At 35.8% G+C, this 13,546-nt stretch overlaps 1 protein-coding gene across 1 annotated transcript in view; it reads right to left on the bottom strand.

Moving 5' to 3' along the window:
* The window catches only part of DMGDH (dimethylglycine dehydrogenase), a 46,862-nt gene that overhangs the window by 10,006 nt on the left and 23,310 nt on the right, over nucleotides 1-13,546 (bottom strand). The window contains exons 8-14 of the mRNA XM_084304762.1: nucleotides 12,659-12,828; nucleotides 12,371-12,524; nucleotides 11,272-11,437; nucleotides 8,040-8,170; nucleotides 5,172-5,389; nucleotides 4,144-4,301; nucleotides 3,016-3,075 (exon numbers count right to left, since the gene is read on the bottom strand). Coding sequence (XP_084160888.1) covers nucleotides 3,016-3,075; nucleotides 4,144-4,301; nucleotides 5,172-5,389; nucleotides 8,040-8,170; nucleotides 11,272-11,437; nucleotides 12,371-12,524; nucleotides 12,659-12,828 — 1,057 coding nt within the window. The remainder of the gene's footprint in view (nucleotides 1-3,015; nucleotides 3,076-4,143; nucleotides 4,302-5,171; nucleotides 5,390-8,039; nucleotides 8,171-11,271; nucleotides 11,438-12,370; nucleotides 12,525-12,658; nucleotides 12,829-13,546) is intronic.

Raw genomic sequence — 13,546 nt, 5'->3', positions numbered from 1 at the left:
AAACAGAAGCCAGAGGAAGATACATAGAACAATACTATCCTTCTGGTCTTAATTGATAAAATGAAACTTGCCACAGAAATCTTGAGAACAGGTTTACTTGCTGTTGTGCTATAATAGATTGTGAAGAAAAAAAAAATCAACTTAAGCTTTGAAGATTTTTTTCCCACTACTCATCACAAATAAAATTACTAGTCTATATGTACCTGAAGATGATGTATACACTAAGACATTTACACACAGAGAAATATGAGAATTTTATGGGGAATTTACATCTCTTCATATTTATTTGCCAGACATTTGAATGTTCTTTTGTGGAAATTAAAATATTTCTGATTGTATTACCTTCATTGTCATTTGGTGGTTCATTCACTTTCATCTGTTTATGAGCTGTTTACATTTTCCATGACATACCACTCAAGATTCATGCATATTGAAGTTAAGTCTTTCTGCCCATTTTGTGAGCTATTTCAGCTACTTGTTGCATAGTAAGAAGCACTCTGTAATAATTAGCTGAATAGTTTATTTTGGTTTTAATTTACGCAGAAATAAACCCTCTCCAGTTGGGGGTGAATGGTTAAAGGAATAATCCCTGTCAGAAATTTCCTGCAGACCAAGAATGCAAACAGAAGGATTTGTTGCTTATCTCATGGACTTTTTGAAAAAGAGTTTCCTTAACAATAGGAACAGGTGATAATGGGAGGTCTATGCCATGCCAAATGGACACCAAACCAGATGCAGAGAATTGTAACTAAAAATGGGACTCACAACCCCAAGCTGCCAAGAAGCAGAGTAAACAATCTCACATGGTGCTTCATGCTACAGTGTTTAGATTGCTTCCAATATCTGAGTTAACTCAGGTACCTCCGCAGTGTCAACATACAGTCACAACTGCCCTCTTCTCTCAGTCAGTAAACAAACATTGATTATTTCTTTCTTCACATCAGTTAAAAAAAAAAAAAAAAAAAAAAAAAAAAAAAAACTGGCAAATGTTTTAGGCTGACATTCTGCATCTGTGCTAGAGGTTCACTTCACATGTATTTGTCTACCATGAATAGCCATGCAGAGAAGAGTGCAGAGCAGTAAAGAAAGAATTGCTTCATGCACATTCGTGCCTTTGCATGTTCTGCATGAGCATTTTGGCATATAAACTTCTCCTGTATATGGCTGCTTTCCTACCTATACTTAAAACAAAACAAAACAACCAAACAAACAACCAAATAAAAACAGGCATATCAAATGGAAGTAGAAAGAAAAACAAGTAACAATGACATTATTTTCCATTTCATCTCTCTGCTAGTGCTTTCCTCAAGATGGGAAAGTCCTTGGTGATTAAATAAAACTTTAACCTAACAGACAAGACTCCATATTTCCTTTGCATATGACACTTCCTCTGACCAGGGCAAAATTACACAAACCAATGGAGACAGCTGTAGCTTGACTACATGTAGGAAGGGCCACTGTCATCCATTCCAGTGGATGAGCTCCATAATTGGGCAGGAATAACTTCAGAACTTGTATTTCATGCTAGAGCACACACTGATGTTAGACTGGGGTAAGAATGGATATTTCATCAACCCTGCATTAAAGCAATCATGATTTAACACATATGGAGAGGTTTAACAGTTTGAGAGAAAAAGTATATTCCTGTGTTTGTTCTTCTTATAACCAGTACACTCATCGTATATAGACAAAAGCACCTTTTTATGTTTAACTTGAGTCTGTAACTCTTGCTTACCCAAAGATAAAGATTTATAGCTTATATGGAGCTGTAACTTAAAAGTTTGGGATTATTTTTATCAGTTCCACAGTGCCTCCATATGACATAATAAAAATTATCAAATGTCATATATTATCTGATTTTTTATCCTTTTCAGATATAAGGAAAATGTAAGTAAGAATATAATTTGTCCCTGTATTACACTACATCATTATAAAGAATGAATACTTCAAAATAACTACTTTCTCTTCTTACACTCCCTTATGTAAAAACATTGGCACTTTCTCTATTTTACAGATGAAAATCCAAAGCAAAAGATTAAACCAGAAATACAGCCTAATTCAGGGCACCTAATGTGGAATACCTAGGCCCTGGTTTTTAGGTTAGAAACTTCACATCTACTGTGCAGGTAACTGCTGTTTGAGTCAATAAACTAGCTGGTAGCAACAGATGGCATTGGAGCTGCACAGCAAAGATTTCACAGTGTTTTATGAAAAATTATTCTTTTTGACACAGTTTGGACATATGGTTTATTTTTAATTTGGACTAGAAAAGAAAATTACAAGCAATTTCTCTATCTATTAGAGTGCAATAGAGTTTGATTTCCTAAAATATTAATATCATGTGAAAATGGAGTTGCTAATAAAGGGAGATAAGATAATATGTTTTCACTTTTATCACATATTTAAATTCAACTAGTCTCATTCTCTGAAATTCAAATCAGACAGTAACAATTTACAATGGAGGATCACTTCAGAAATTCTGTCAAAAACTACATTTTTTTACCAAAATGAAACCTTATATTTGACTCAAATTTGAGTTGTCAGTCAGCAGTTCTTCTGAAAAATCCAAAAACTCTACCGAAGTGATAGACAGAGATAAAGGTGCTATAGACAACTCCTTTAACAAGACTAAGCAAGTCAAATGTTTTCATAATATGAACAGGTTTGTTCAGCTTTTTTATGGACAATATGTGCTTGCAAAAGCACATAAAAAATTTATCTAGAAAAATAAACCACACTCGAGTTATTTTTGATATTGATTTAAATTAAATTAAATTTATTACTTAAATTTACTACTTGCAAATTTCTCATCTAAGATATAATTTTGTTACCAAGAAGCATTTAAATATGCATATATTAAAGATACTTCATAATTATTCTTGAATAATGTGAAAATAGTTGGTCAGTTTGTTTTCTAATACCTATTCTATTCTACAGATAATTACATTTTTCTTTTTATACACTTAATATAACCTTGTACATAATGGAACACTTTAAAAATCATAGGACATATACCTTGTTTAGCTTTACAAAATATTCCAGTCCGGCTTCCAAGGGATTTGTGTCACAGTTCATCTGTTAAAAAAAAATAAAAGGTCATTTATAGATGAGGAACTGAGGGACTGTCACAGGTTTTACTTTCATTATTATTACTATTACTATTACTATTACTATTATTATATGAAATCTTCTTTTTACTCCTGGGTCAATGTCATCTACACTACTGATGTGCAGCCTCCGTTTGAATACATCATAAACTTTCTATATGTGACTTGAAGCAGAATATCTGCTATTATCCTTAATATAAAGCTTAGATCTGTAAATCTTTCACTTAACTTTCAGTATGCAAAGTAATACACACTTCAGTAAGAAACAAGACTTTGGAACCTGCAGAAGCTTGAATAACTGAGGTATGAACATTAACTGTAACACACAAAAATGCCTTATCTGGAGATGAAAATAAAATACAATGCCAGCTTTTTTTATCACTTTCCCATCAAGGGGAAGAGGGACATATGGTTTGTTAGGCAGCAAGAATGAAAGTGGTTATACATAGACAAAGGGAAAGGATTCCCAAACGTCCAGCATTTCACCTTTGTGAGTTCTTTCCTTTCCAAAGAACTAGAAAAAAAAAATCAGGTAAGCGGAAATTATAATGATTTTCCACAAATTCTCTAGCTCCCCTGAGTAGTTCTTTACTGTGAATGAGCAAATTCAGCAGAAAGAAGCTAATGAGAAATGAAAAAGTTCCAAACACATTATGAAGTAAAAATAATTGGCCTCCCATGACATAGTTACTACAAAAATAAAATGTTTTCAGAACCTATCGGCCAAACCTTTGATTTCAGAAGACTAGAGCTCAGCAAAACCCTCATAATTTTGCACAAGATACAAAAACATCGGTAAATCAGCATAAGTGTCTCTTTGCCAGTAAAGAAATGTTGTGTAGCAGTTATATTTATTTAGAAAAAACATCGTTCAGAATAACAGAGTTTTTGCCTGTTCAAAGTAAATTTTATTTTCATGCTAAACTTAGATACTGGAACAAATACTATCTTTGTTAAGTCTAACTATAAGATGTATAGTCATAACGAAATAAAGAAAATAAACAGAGATAATAATTAAAAAGTTTTATTTCCTGACCTCTGCCCCCCAGGCTCGGAAGCCCTTTTCTAGCCTTAAAGCATTCAGAGCATATGTTCCAAAGTTGTCAATTCCCTCTTTTTGGCCAGCTTCCATGATTGCACTGTAAAGAGCTACAGAGTCTTCTTTTCTATGATACAGCTCCCAGCCCAATTCACCTGTTTGACAAACAAGACTAGCAGTTTAATCAACTCAACAATGAAACAATCCTAATAAATGCAGTCTCTTCATTGGTAAAAGTGGGGATCACTGCTGTGTTAATTCACATTAGAGGTCAATTCTGCAATCATATAGAAAGTCAAATTCCCTGCAAGAACTACAAGAGTAGTTCTTGCCCTAGATCTTAAGCAGAGGTACTATTATTTTAATTTAAACTGTAACTGAAACTGTAACATGGAAGGGGAAGGTGTAGAAAGGGAACTATAAAATATAACTGGTAAGGGAAGGTCATGTAGTGAACTCACAATTAGCAATGAAGTTCAAAGGCATTACAAGCAGGTGATGAGTTGGCAAGCAAAGAGCAAATGTAACCGAGTGTAAACAAGAATAAAGTGAGTATGTTTCATCACTTCAGCTGCTTCAGAATGCCCTGAATTTAGTTCATTGAAGTAGAGATGGAAATAAAAAGAAATAAAAACTAACTGAGAAAAACAAATATTCAGCACTTCAGTGTTACATTTTGAAGGCACTTGACAAACAATAATATACGGTAATCCAAAAACAATTCCTGACGTTGGTTTTGCAGCAAATACCACAGAGGTTATCAGAACTGGCCTTTTGTTCTGTAAAATAAATATTTATACCATAGGGTATTGTAGAGAAGAGGGTCTTGGAAAATTTGGAACAGACCATGACCAGAACACATCTGAAAAATCAATGTACTGCATTTTCTTACACATTTAAAAATAAAGTGTGGTGCATCTACTACCTATGAATACATAATGAGATTTATTTTTCAATCTATTTTTAGCTTTAGTCTTTTTTGTCCTCTTTCCTTTTTTATTCTGTCTTTCTTCTCTATCACTTACCTGTGTATGATATCCTAATGGCAGTAACAGCAATATCGGAGAGTTTCAAATGTTTAGACTGGAGAAACTTAAATGAAACATCACTCAGATCCTCAGCTGTCAACTTCTGGAGGACCTGTCGTGCATATGGACCTGCTACACCAAGTACTCCCATCTCATCTGTCACGTTTTCTATGTCAACTTTGTATCCACCTCTCACTATCTCCTCTTCTATCCATCTGCATGTAAAACACAACAGTGATGTTAATTTTATACATCAAAAATAACTGATTCATATAAACATTAAAAAGGAAGTGTTTTTTTTGTTACTGTCACCTTCTGTCGAGATAACCGGTATAGGAACACAGTTATCTGTGGTACAGTAATGAAAGCTGAGAATTTAAATGGGTGGAATCCCAAAATCACAGAATAGTTGAGAGTGGACAGGACCTCCGGGGGTTATCTAGTCCAATTCCTCCTTGAGCAGGGACACCTAGAACAGGATTCCCAGAACCACATGCAGGCATCTTTTGTGTATCTCCATGGAGGCAGACTTCACAACCTCTCTGGGCTTCCTATGCTGGTGCTCTGTCACCCACACAATGAAAAAAAAAACATTTGCTAATGTTTATACAGAATCTCCTGTGTTGCAGTTTGTACCCACTGTGTCTTGTCCTGCCACTGGGCATCACCAAGAAAAGCTTGGTTCCTTCCTCTTTGCACCCTCCCTTCAGGCATTTATACATACATTGACAAGTTTTCTTATAAGTCTTCTCCTACCCAGGCTAAGCGTCTCAAATCTCAAATCTCAAATCTCTCAACCTTTCTTCATAGGAGAGACGCTCCAGCCTCTTCACCATCTTTATGGCCCTTCACTGGATTCTCTCCAGAATGTCCAGGTCTCTCTTCTAATGGGGAGCCAAGAACTGGACACAGTACTCCAGGTATGGCCTCACCAGTACTGAAGGGAGGAGAATCTGCTCAACCTGCTGGCAGTATTTTGCCTACTGCAGCACAGAATACCATTAGCTTTCTTTGCTGTAAGGCACACTACTGGCACATGTTCACCTTGGTGTCCACCAGGACCCCCAGGACTTTTCTGCCAAGCTTGTTTCCAGGTGGCTTGCCCCCAGTATTTATTGCTGCAAGAGGTTGTTCCTTCTCAGGTGCAGGACTCTGCAGTTCTTGTTGAACATCATGAGGCTCCTACCAGCCCATTTCATTAGACTGTTGAGGTCCTCTGGATGGCACTACACTGAAAACACTCTGGCATATCAGTCTGGCATATCCTACCAGTTTTATGTCATCTGCAAACTTGCAGTGGGTATACTATGCCCCATCATTCAGATCATTAATGAAGAAGGTGTTATACAAGACTGGACCCAGCATTGACCCCTGGTAGGTACACCACTCGTTACTGGCCTCCAACTAGACTTTGCACCACTGACCACCACCCTCTGGGCTCAGCCATTCAGACACTTTTCAATCCACCTCCCTGTCTGCCCATCTAGCTCATACATCAACAACTTGTCTACAAGGATCTTATGGGGAACAGTGTAAAAGGCCTTACTGAACTCCAAGTGGACAATACCCACCACTCTCCCCTTATCTACTAGGCTAGCCATTCCATCATAGAAACTTAACAGCTTGGACAAGCATGACTTCTTGGTTAATCCATGCTGACTACTTCTTTTCTATTTCCAAGATAAGAGAAAGAAGTGATATTGTAAGACTGAACATCAATCTGCCTTTGGATTCATGTGTTAATAAAACTTGACATACAAAAAGATATAAATACAATGAACGTAAGAAACCTCAAGATAAATTTCTGTGTTAACAGAAATGTACAAATGGGATTGTTGCTTCCTGAATATAATATTTACAGTATTGCCAGAAAGTTTAGTTTTGAGTCTTGCTTGAATTAAATGCATCACCTGGGTACTGTCTTTCAGGAATTTTGTAAAATAAATAAAAGAAATATATTTGAAATAATATAAGTTACTGTTTTGTTAAAAAGTGTTTAAAGATCTCAGGCCCAGGGGAATACAAAATAAGATGATAGAAATTCTTTAGAAGTAAATACATTAGGCCTAGACTTTCTTACTTGCATTTGGTTCCTGAATGTGCCAATGGTCCTACTGGGACTGTTATGAAGCAGTACATTATTCATCATGTGTTAGGGCAGCAAATGTCAGTCCTTTATGTATTGATTCATTTTGAAGAACTGATTTGTCAGCAATCTCCCATAAGAATATTTTTTTTTTCAGTATGTGTGTACAGCTACTAATAGCACTAGAAATGTCATTTCCAATGTGCATGTAATTGAAAAAAACAACAACAACAACAACAAATGAAAACAAGTCAAGCTGCAACTGCTTCTAGCTCCTTTATTTCTTTTATTTCACTTTGTGACCCCAGAGCCCAAAGCAGAAGACATTATCACAGTATCAGGAAGACTGTATTACCCATCTCTGCTGGCCAGGTCATTGTATCTGGGGTCATCTGTGTTAAAAGCCAATTCTCTTTTTTGCGTAAGAGAAAACACTAGAAAGGGACAACTGTGCTGTGTTCCATCATACAATGCCAAATCCAAACAAGCTCAATAACAAAACAAGAACTACTCACATTAGAGTATATTACATAACTATCAGTAAATTATTCTATCCACCTTTTACACCAACAATTAATCCAGTATTCAACTGATAATATTTCAGGATTCAACTTGATTGAGTTTCTAAGAAACCAAGATCAATGAATAAGTAGAATTCTCTTGAACCTAGTGCAAGGATTATTGAGCAATAATTAAGAATTTGGCACTTAATAAAAAAGGTTTCTATATTAATGTGACTGTATGGCACTATGTACTTACTGTATCAAAAAAAAACTCACCTCAGATCATGGAGTTCTGACCCTGAGCCAGTTATAAGCATAAATTCTCCTGGATACAGTTGAGAGACTGTTAGTTCAGCATAAACTTTTCCTCTTGGTGTTAACATATGGCTTATATTTGTGGTACCAACCTACAGAAGACAATTTTTAATTATTAAGGATGCAAAGTAAAACCTTTGAATTCTTAAACATTATAAAATATATGGAAATATACATTTACTTGAAAGAATAAATTTATATATTTTTTCTGCTGTGCCTTAATAGGAGAGGTCACATACACAATTGGCCAGGTTTAAGATTTATAGTGGAAATTTTTCTTCATAGCAAAAATGAAAATTTTGAAATGAGATAAAACAATAACTTCATAAATATTTGTTAATTTTATATTAGACAAGACATTCTAATTGTAGAGCTTAGGGATATGGTTTAGTGGGGACTGTTAGCGTTAGGTTGGAGGTTGGACTCGATGACCTTGAGGTCTCTTCCAACCTAGAAATTCTATGTTTCTATGTTTCTATGTTTCTATGTTTCTATTCTCAAGAATACATTTTCAGTGCAAACAAAATCATTTTCAGTTTGCTGATTATCAGAATAAAAAATTTTACTTGTTATTGTCATAAATAATCTTTTTCAATCGTGATTAACATTTTCAGAGACAAAAAGGATAATATGTCCTTTGCTCCTTACTTAAAGAAAATAAATATTGAGCTGTGATATGCTTTTGTGGCCCTGATTTATGCACATTTTTCATATTTTATGCAGTTGTTGACTATTAATCTACATCTCTGTACATTTTGGTCAGATACTGTGTAGAAATGTGATCTCTAAAGGCAAAATTTCAACAGCTACTTAGCTATGGCTACAACATGTATGCATGTTCATACAGATACCATCCATACAAACAGAAATGTGCACCATAGCTGTTGTTCCAGTCTGATTCCAGAGACAGAATTTAATTTCTTTTAACTCATTCTGCTTTCATAAGAACCTTGTCAATCACCCGACCAGTGCCAGATTCCAGACAATGAGTGGAAAAAGTAAAAATATTGCAGATACTAACAGTCCTTTGCAAGGTCATGCTACATAAACACAGTTGTTGTTACACTACAGGTGCATAGTCAAATCTTCGGTTTGATGCTAGTCACACACAACCTGCTTGTGATAGAAGAGCATTTCCAGTAACTTCACTGCACTATTTTATGATGCAGACAAGCATGAATAGCACTAGAAATCAGACAGCTTAAATAATCAACTGTTGTGAAAGCTGGATTTTTAAGTTGGCTCATAAGTTGTTCATTTTGTTTGCTATCTTTCTTTTTAGCTTCAGCAACACTTATTAAATTCCATAGAAAGCACTCGCTATGTCTTCATGTTTCCTGCTTTATCTTGCTTTCCCTGCAACACATATTCAGCAAGTGTTATCCATGCCAGCTGATGACACAGTCACCTCAACTCTAACCCAAACTAGAGGAAAGACAAACATCAATCTATACTGCTATCACAAAATGAATACAGTAAAATATATGACTATATGGGAGTTCAAGTTCTCTTTTCTGCCAGACCTATGGGACACCATTCTTGTGTATAGCCTTTCCATTCCATTGGCTCTGACTTCTAAGAAGATATCTACCTCCATGACTGTAGTCTCAGTATACTTAATGTTTCCCTATACTTACTTCCTCTGTTATCTGAAGCAGATAAAACCATAATCTACACGGAGAAAATAAATAAATAAAGCAAAAAAAAAAAAAAAAAAAAAACACACAACTGTGCTAAAACGACAGAATCCTACTTCAGAAAGGAACAATCTGCTAGCTGGATGTGTATCTCTGAAGTTAGACATTCTGTGAGAGTGGTTGACAAAGGAGGAAGACAAATAGGACTCATGGAGCACTACCTGTCTGGTAGCAGGTCTGAGCCTTTATGTTCCACTGCCCTTCTCTGACACTTGCACTGTTCTGTAGCAAAGTTGGACAAGTCACAGTGCAAATTGTTGCCATTCACAATAGGTCTCCCTCCAAACCTGGTGGAGTAGCACTATTAAACACCAGCGAGGCTGGCAGCAAGGCCTTGTGTTTTTTGTTTGTTTGTTTTGTTGTTGGTTTTGCTTGTTTGTTTGTTTTTTATTTTTTTGAAACAGAAGTGCTGAGGTACTACAGGCCAGCTCCTGTTCTCACCCCTGCCATGAGAGTGGTTCCAAAGAGTGGTTATCAAGATGGTGGCAGGCACTTTGTATATATTAGTATAAATATAAATATAGCAAATATAATATGTAATATAAATGTATATTATATATACATAAACAAACTGAGGACTGAACTGAGGAGCAAGAATCAAAAACCTGAGCTATGTTGTCAGTGTGCCATTTCTGGGAACAGGATCGTATTCTGAGGATCTTGGAGCAGAGTCAGACTTGTGAAGAAAGAACAGGTGTGAGTCTGAAAGATGAAAATGCTGAATATTTGTAACCCTGCCTGCTCTAGGCAGGTAGCTATAAAACAGAGTAAGTATGAGGGGTGTAAAAAATAAGCATGAGCACATTATAAAAAATGTTCTTTGGCCATCCAGGAAGAATACAAAATCCCTCTATGGTCAGGCAAGAGCACATGCCACTGCTATCCTCTGCTACTTAAAGCTGCCATAACGTGGCACAGTCTTAGGCAGGCAGTTCCCATGCTATTCTTAGCATGGGAGTTATTCTTGTATGGGAGTAGCTTGGGAGTATTATTGTTAAATAATTACATCCCTATGGTCCTCTTTATATCAAGATCTGAAACACTGGAAGTTCTGTCTGAACCTAAGAAAACACTTTTTTTTAATGTCAAGGTGACAAAGCACTGGAATGAGTTTCCCAGGGATGTTTTGGAGTCTCCGTCATTGGGGATATTGAAAAAAAAACATCTGGACATAGTCCTAAGTAATCAGGTCAAGGTGATTTGCTTTAGGTTGGACAATATGATGAGAATGAGGTCCCTTGAGCATCAGCAACTCTATGACTCAACGATTTGTGTCAAAGGGTACTTTTTCTTGGGACTGTTTTAGTACAAACTCCACTGTTTGTGCTCTTAACTGAGTAAAATGTACCTCCTGACACAGGAGTTTCTCCAAAGGACCTGAGTGCTTGGTATCTGAAAGATATTATGACAATATTATGTCTCATTTTCCATTTCTGAAACAGATTTATTTTTTTGTCTAAATTCTACATTAAAACAGTTATCATCATCCCATTTACCTTTGGAACAACATTTGCAAATAGATGATCCAGCAGCTTAACAGAATCAGTGCCTTTTACTTTAAACTTGCCAAATGGTGACAGGTCAATCACACCAACTCTTTCCATAACCTGTTTATACTCACGACCCACTGGGTCAAACCAATTTGTGCGACGAAAACTGGGTCTGAAACAGAGCATTATAAACATAAAACACAATTTGGCCATTTTGTGCTCTTTTCAGCAAAATGTAGTCTTCAGTTTCTTCAGTTTAAAAACCATTCAAAAGATTCAACTCTCCTAATTGTAGGTAGCTTGCACAATATTTTCCTTGGACTAATATAGCTTAATTATTAAATCCTCTAACAACAGAAAAGATATGGGTTGATATTTTATCAACCACTTTGTAATAAACTGTGAACTCATCAAATGTTGGAAGAAGTAGTAGTCTGTCATGTGTGAATTTACAGCATACTTCGTTGCTGAATCATTTATTTGTTTTTAAGGTGTCAAAGGCTTTATATCTCAACAGCAGAGTGTGTCTCCTTATTCCTTTATGAGCCTCATTTAGATTGGAACTACAGTAGCCCTGGGGAAAACATTTGCAGCATGCTCCCTGATGTAAGCATGTAGGCAGGCACAGAAAAAAAAAAAAAAAAAAAAAAGAAAGAAAAAAGTAGGAAGGAAGACTGAACTTCTCCTTTCCTGAGAATTATACAGACAGAAACGAGCTTTTTCGTGAAAACATTATACTGCACCAAGGGAGAAAGTACGGATTTGTTTGTTTTTTTTTTTTCTATTTCTTTGATAGAAAAAAAAAATCTCTTTTGATAGATTTTTGAACATCTTTTTTCTATCTCTTTCTTGAGGTAGGCTGCTTTCTAACACCCGATCTCTAGAACACCTACAGGTTAACTCGATCTGTGTTTTGCAGTGTCTGCGTTATCAGAATGAAATGGATTCTAAACTATGGAAAAAACAATAATAGATCTACCGAACAGATATCTTTTAGCAAAAATGAACGATAAATGTAAGCTTTCCTTGAAGTTTAACTCAGCTTGCACTTGCTGACAATTTCTTAGGAAAAAAAAAAAAAAAAAAAAAGTAATATTTCATTTACTTATATCCAGTCTCATCTCCAGGTTTGTAAAACCAGTGAGGTTGTTCCCATCCTGCATGAAATCCCATGGAACATTTTGACTTCAGCAAATCATAGAGGGCACCAGCTCTCTCTGTTGGTCTCCCAGCAAATCTTTCCTCTTTAGGGTAACCAACTAGGGAAGAAAAATAAATATGTTACCAGGACAGAATGCATAAAAAACATGTATATAAACAGAGAAACCTAGAGGCAGGCTTTGCTGGAATTCATTTGCAGGATATAAACACAATTCAGAAAATATCTTCTTACCAATGTTATTAAAACCATAAGATTCTCTTGCTTTGGCTGCTGTGTATTCTGTGGTGGTCCACTTTCCATAGCGATTAGGGTCTAATTCTATCAGGTCAAATGGAGGTTCCCCCTCAAGGATCCAGTCACTCAGGTACTTTCCTATGCCACCAGCATGTATAATGCCATACCTTAAAAACAGAAAAAGTCCTCAAGTGCTATGTTTTGTGTGTGTGTGTGTTTTGTTTGTTTGTTTTTGTTTTTTTTTTTAAATCAATACTAGCTCATATTACTAATACATCTCCTATTCCACCTCTCACCCCTCTTTTTTTGTTTGTTCTATTTTGTCTTGTTTTCCAAGATTATATGTGTTATTGACAGATATTTCTACCGCACCACTATAGCAGAAGTCCACTAAAGTATGACAGTTATGGTGTTAAAGATTACAGAAAACTCTTTCTTTATCTGAAGTTCAGAATTTAATAATCTTGTCTAGGAATGTTAACAGTTAATGCTAAAGAAAGTTGTCTAACTTCTGATACCCATAAATAAACTTTCTAGCCATAAAGTACCTTTTCTTTGTTGATTAGATTCAATTAAACAAGACTCAGAATTGAAAACCATAATGAGACATTATAGCAGCTATGGTGAAGATTTATATTACAGTGGCAAGAACAATAGCACCAAAAATCAGCAGACAGCATTACCAAGCAGCTTTAAAGAAACTGAAGTAACAGAAGAACTTTTTATATTGCTCCACTGAAAATCAGAGAATGTAGTGGAACTGGGTGTGAGACTAGGAGACGTTTTTGCAGCGGTGCCAGAATGGAGAGCTGCCTTTCCTTACTTGAGTTGCCTTCTCTGTTCTCTGCTACGAGAGAGAACTGGTTCCATAACATTAATGGTAAA

Source organism: Netta rufina (genome assembly GCF_964035555.1).
Source record: "Netta rufina genome assembly, chromosome: Z".
NCBI lineage: Eukaryota > Metazoa > Chordata > Aves > Anseriformes > Anatidae > Netta > Netta rufina.
This window is presented reverse-complemented; position numbering and strand designations above follow the sequence as displayed.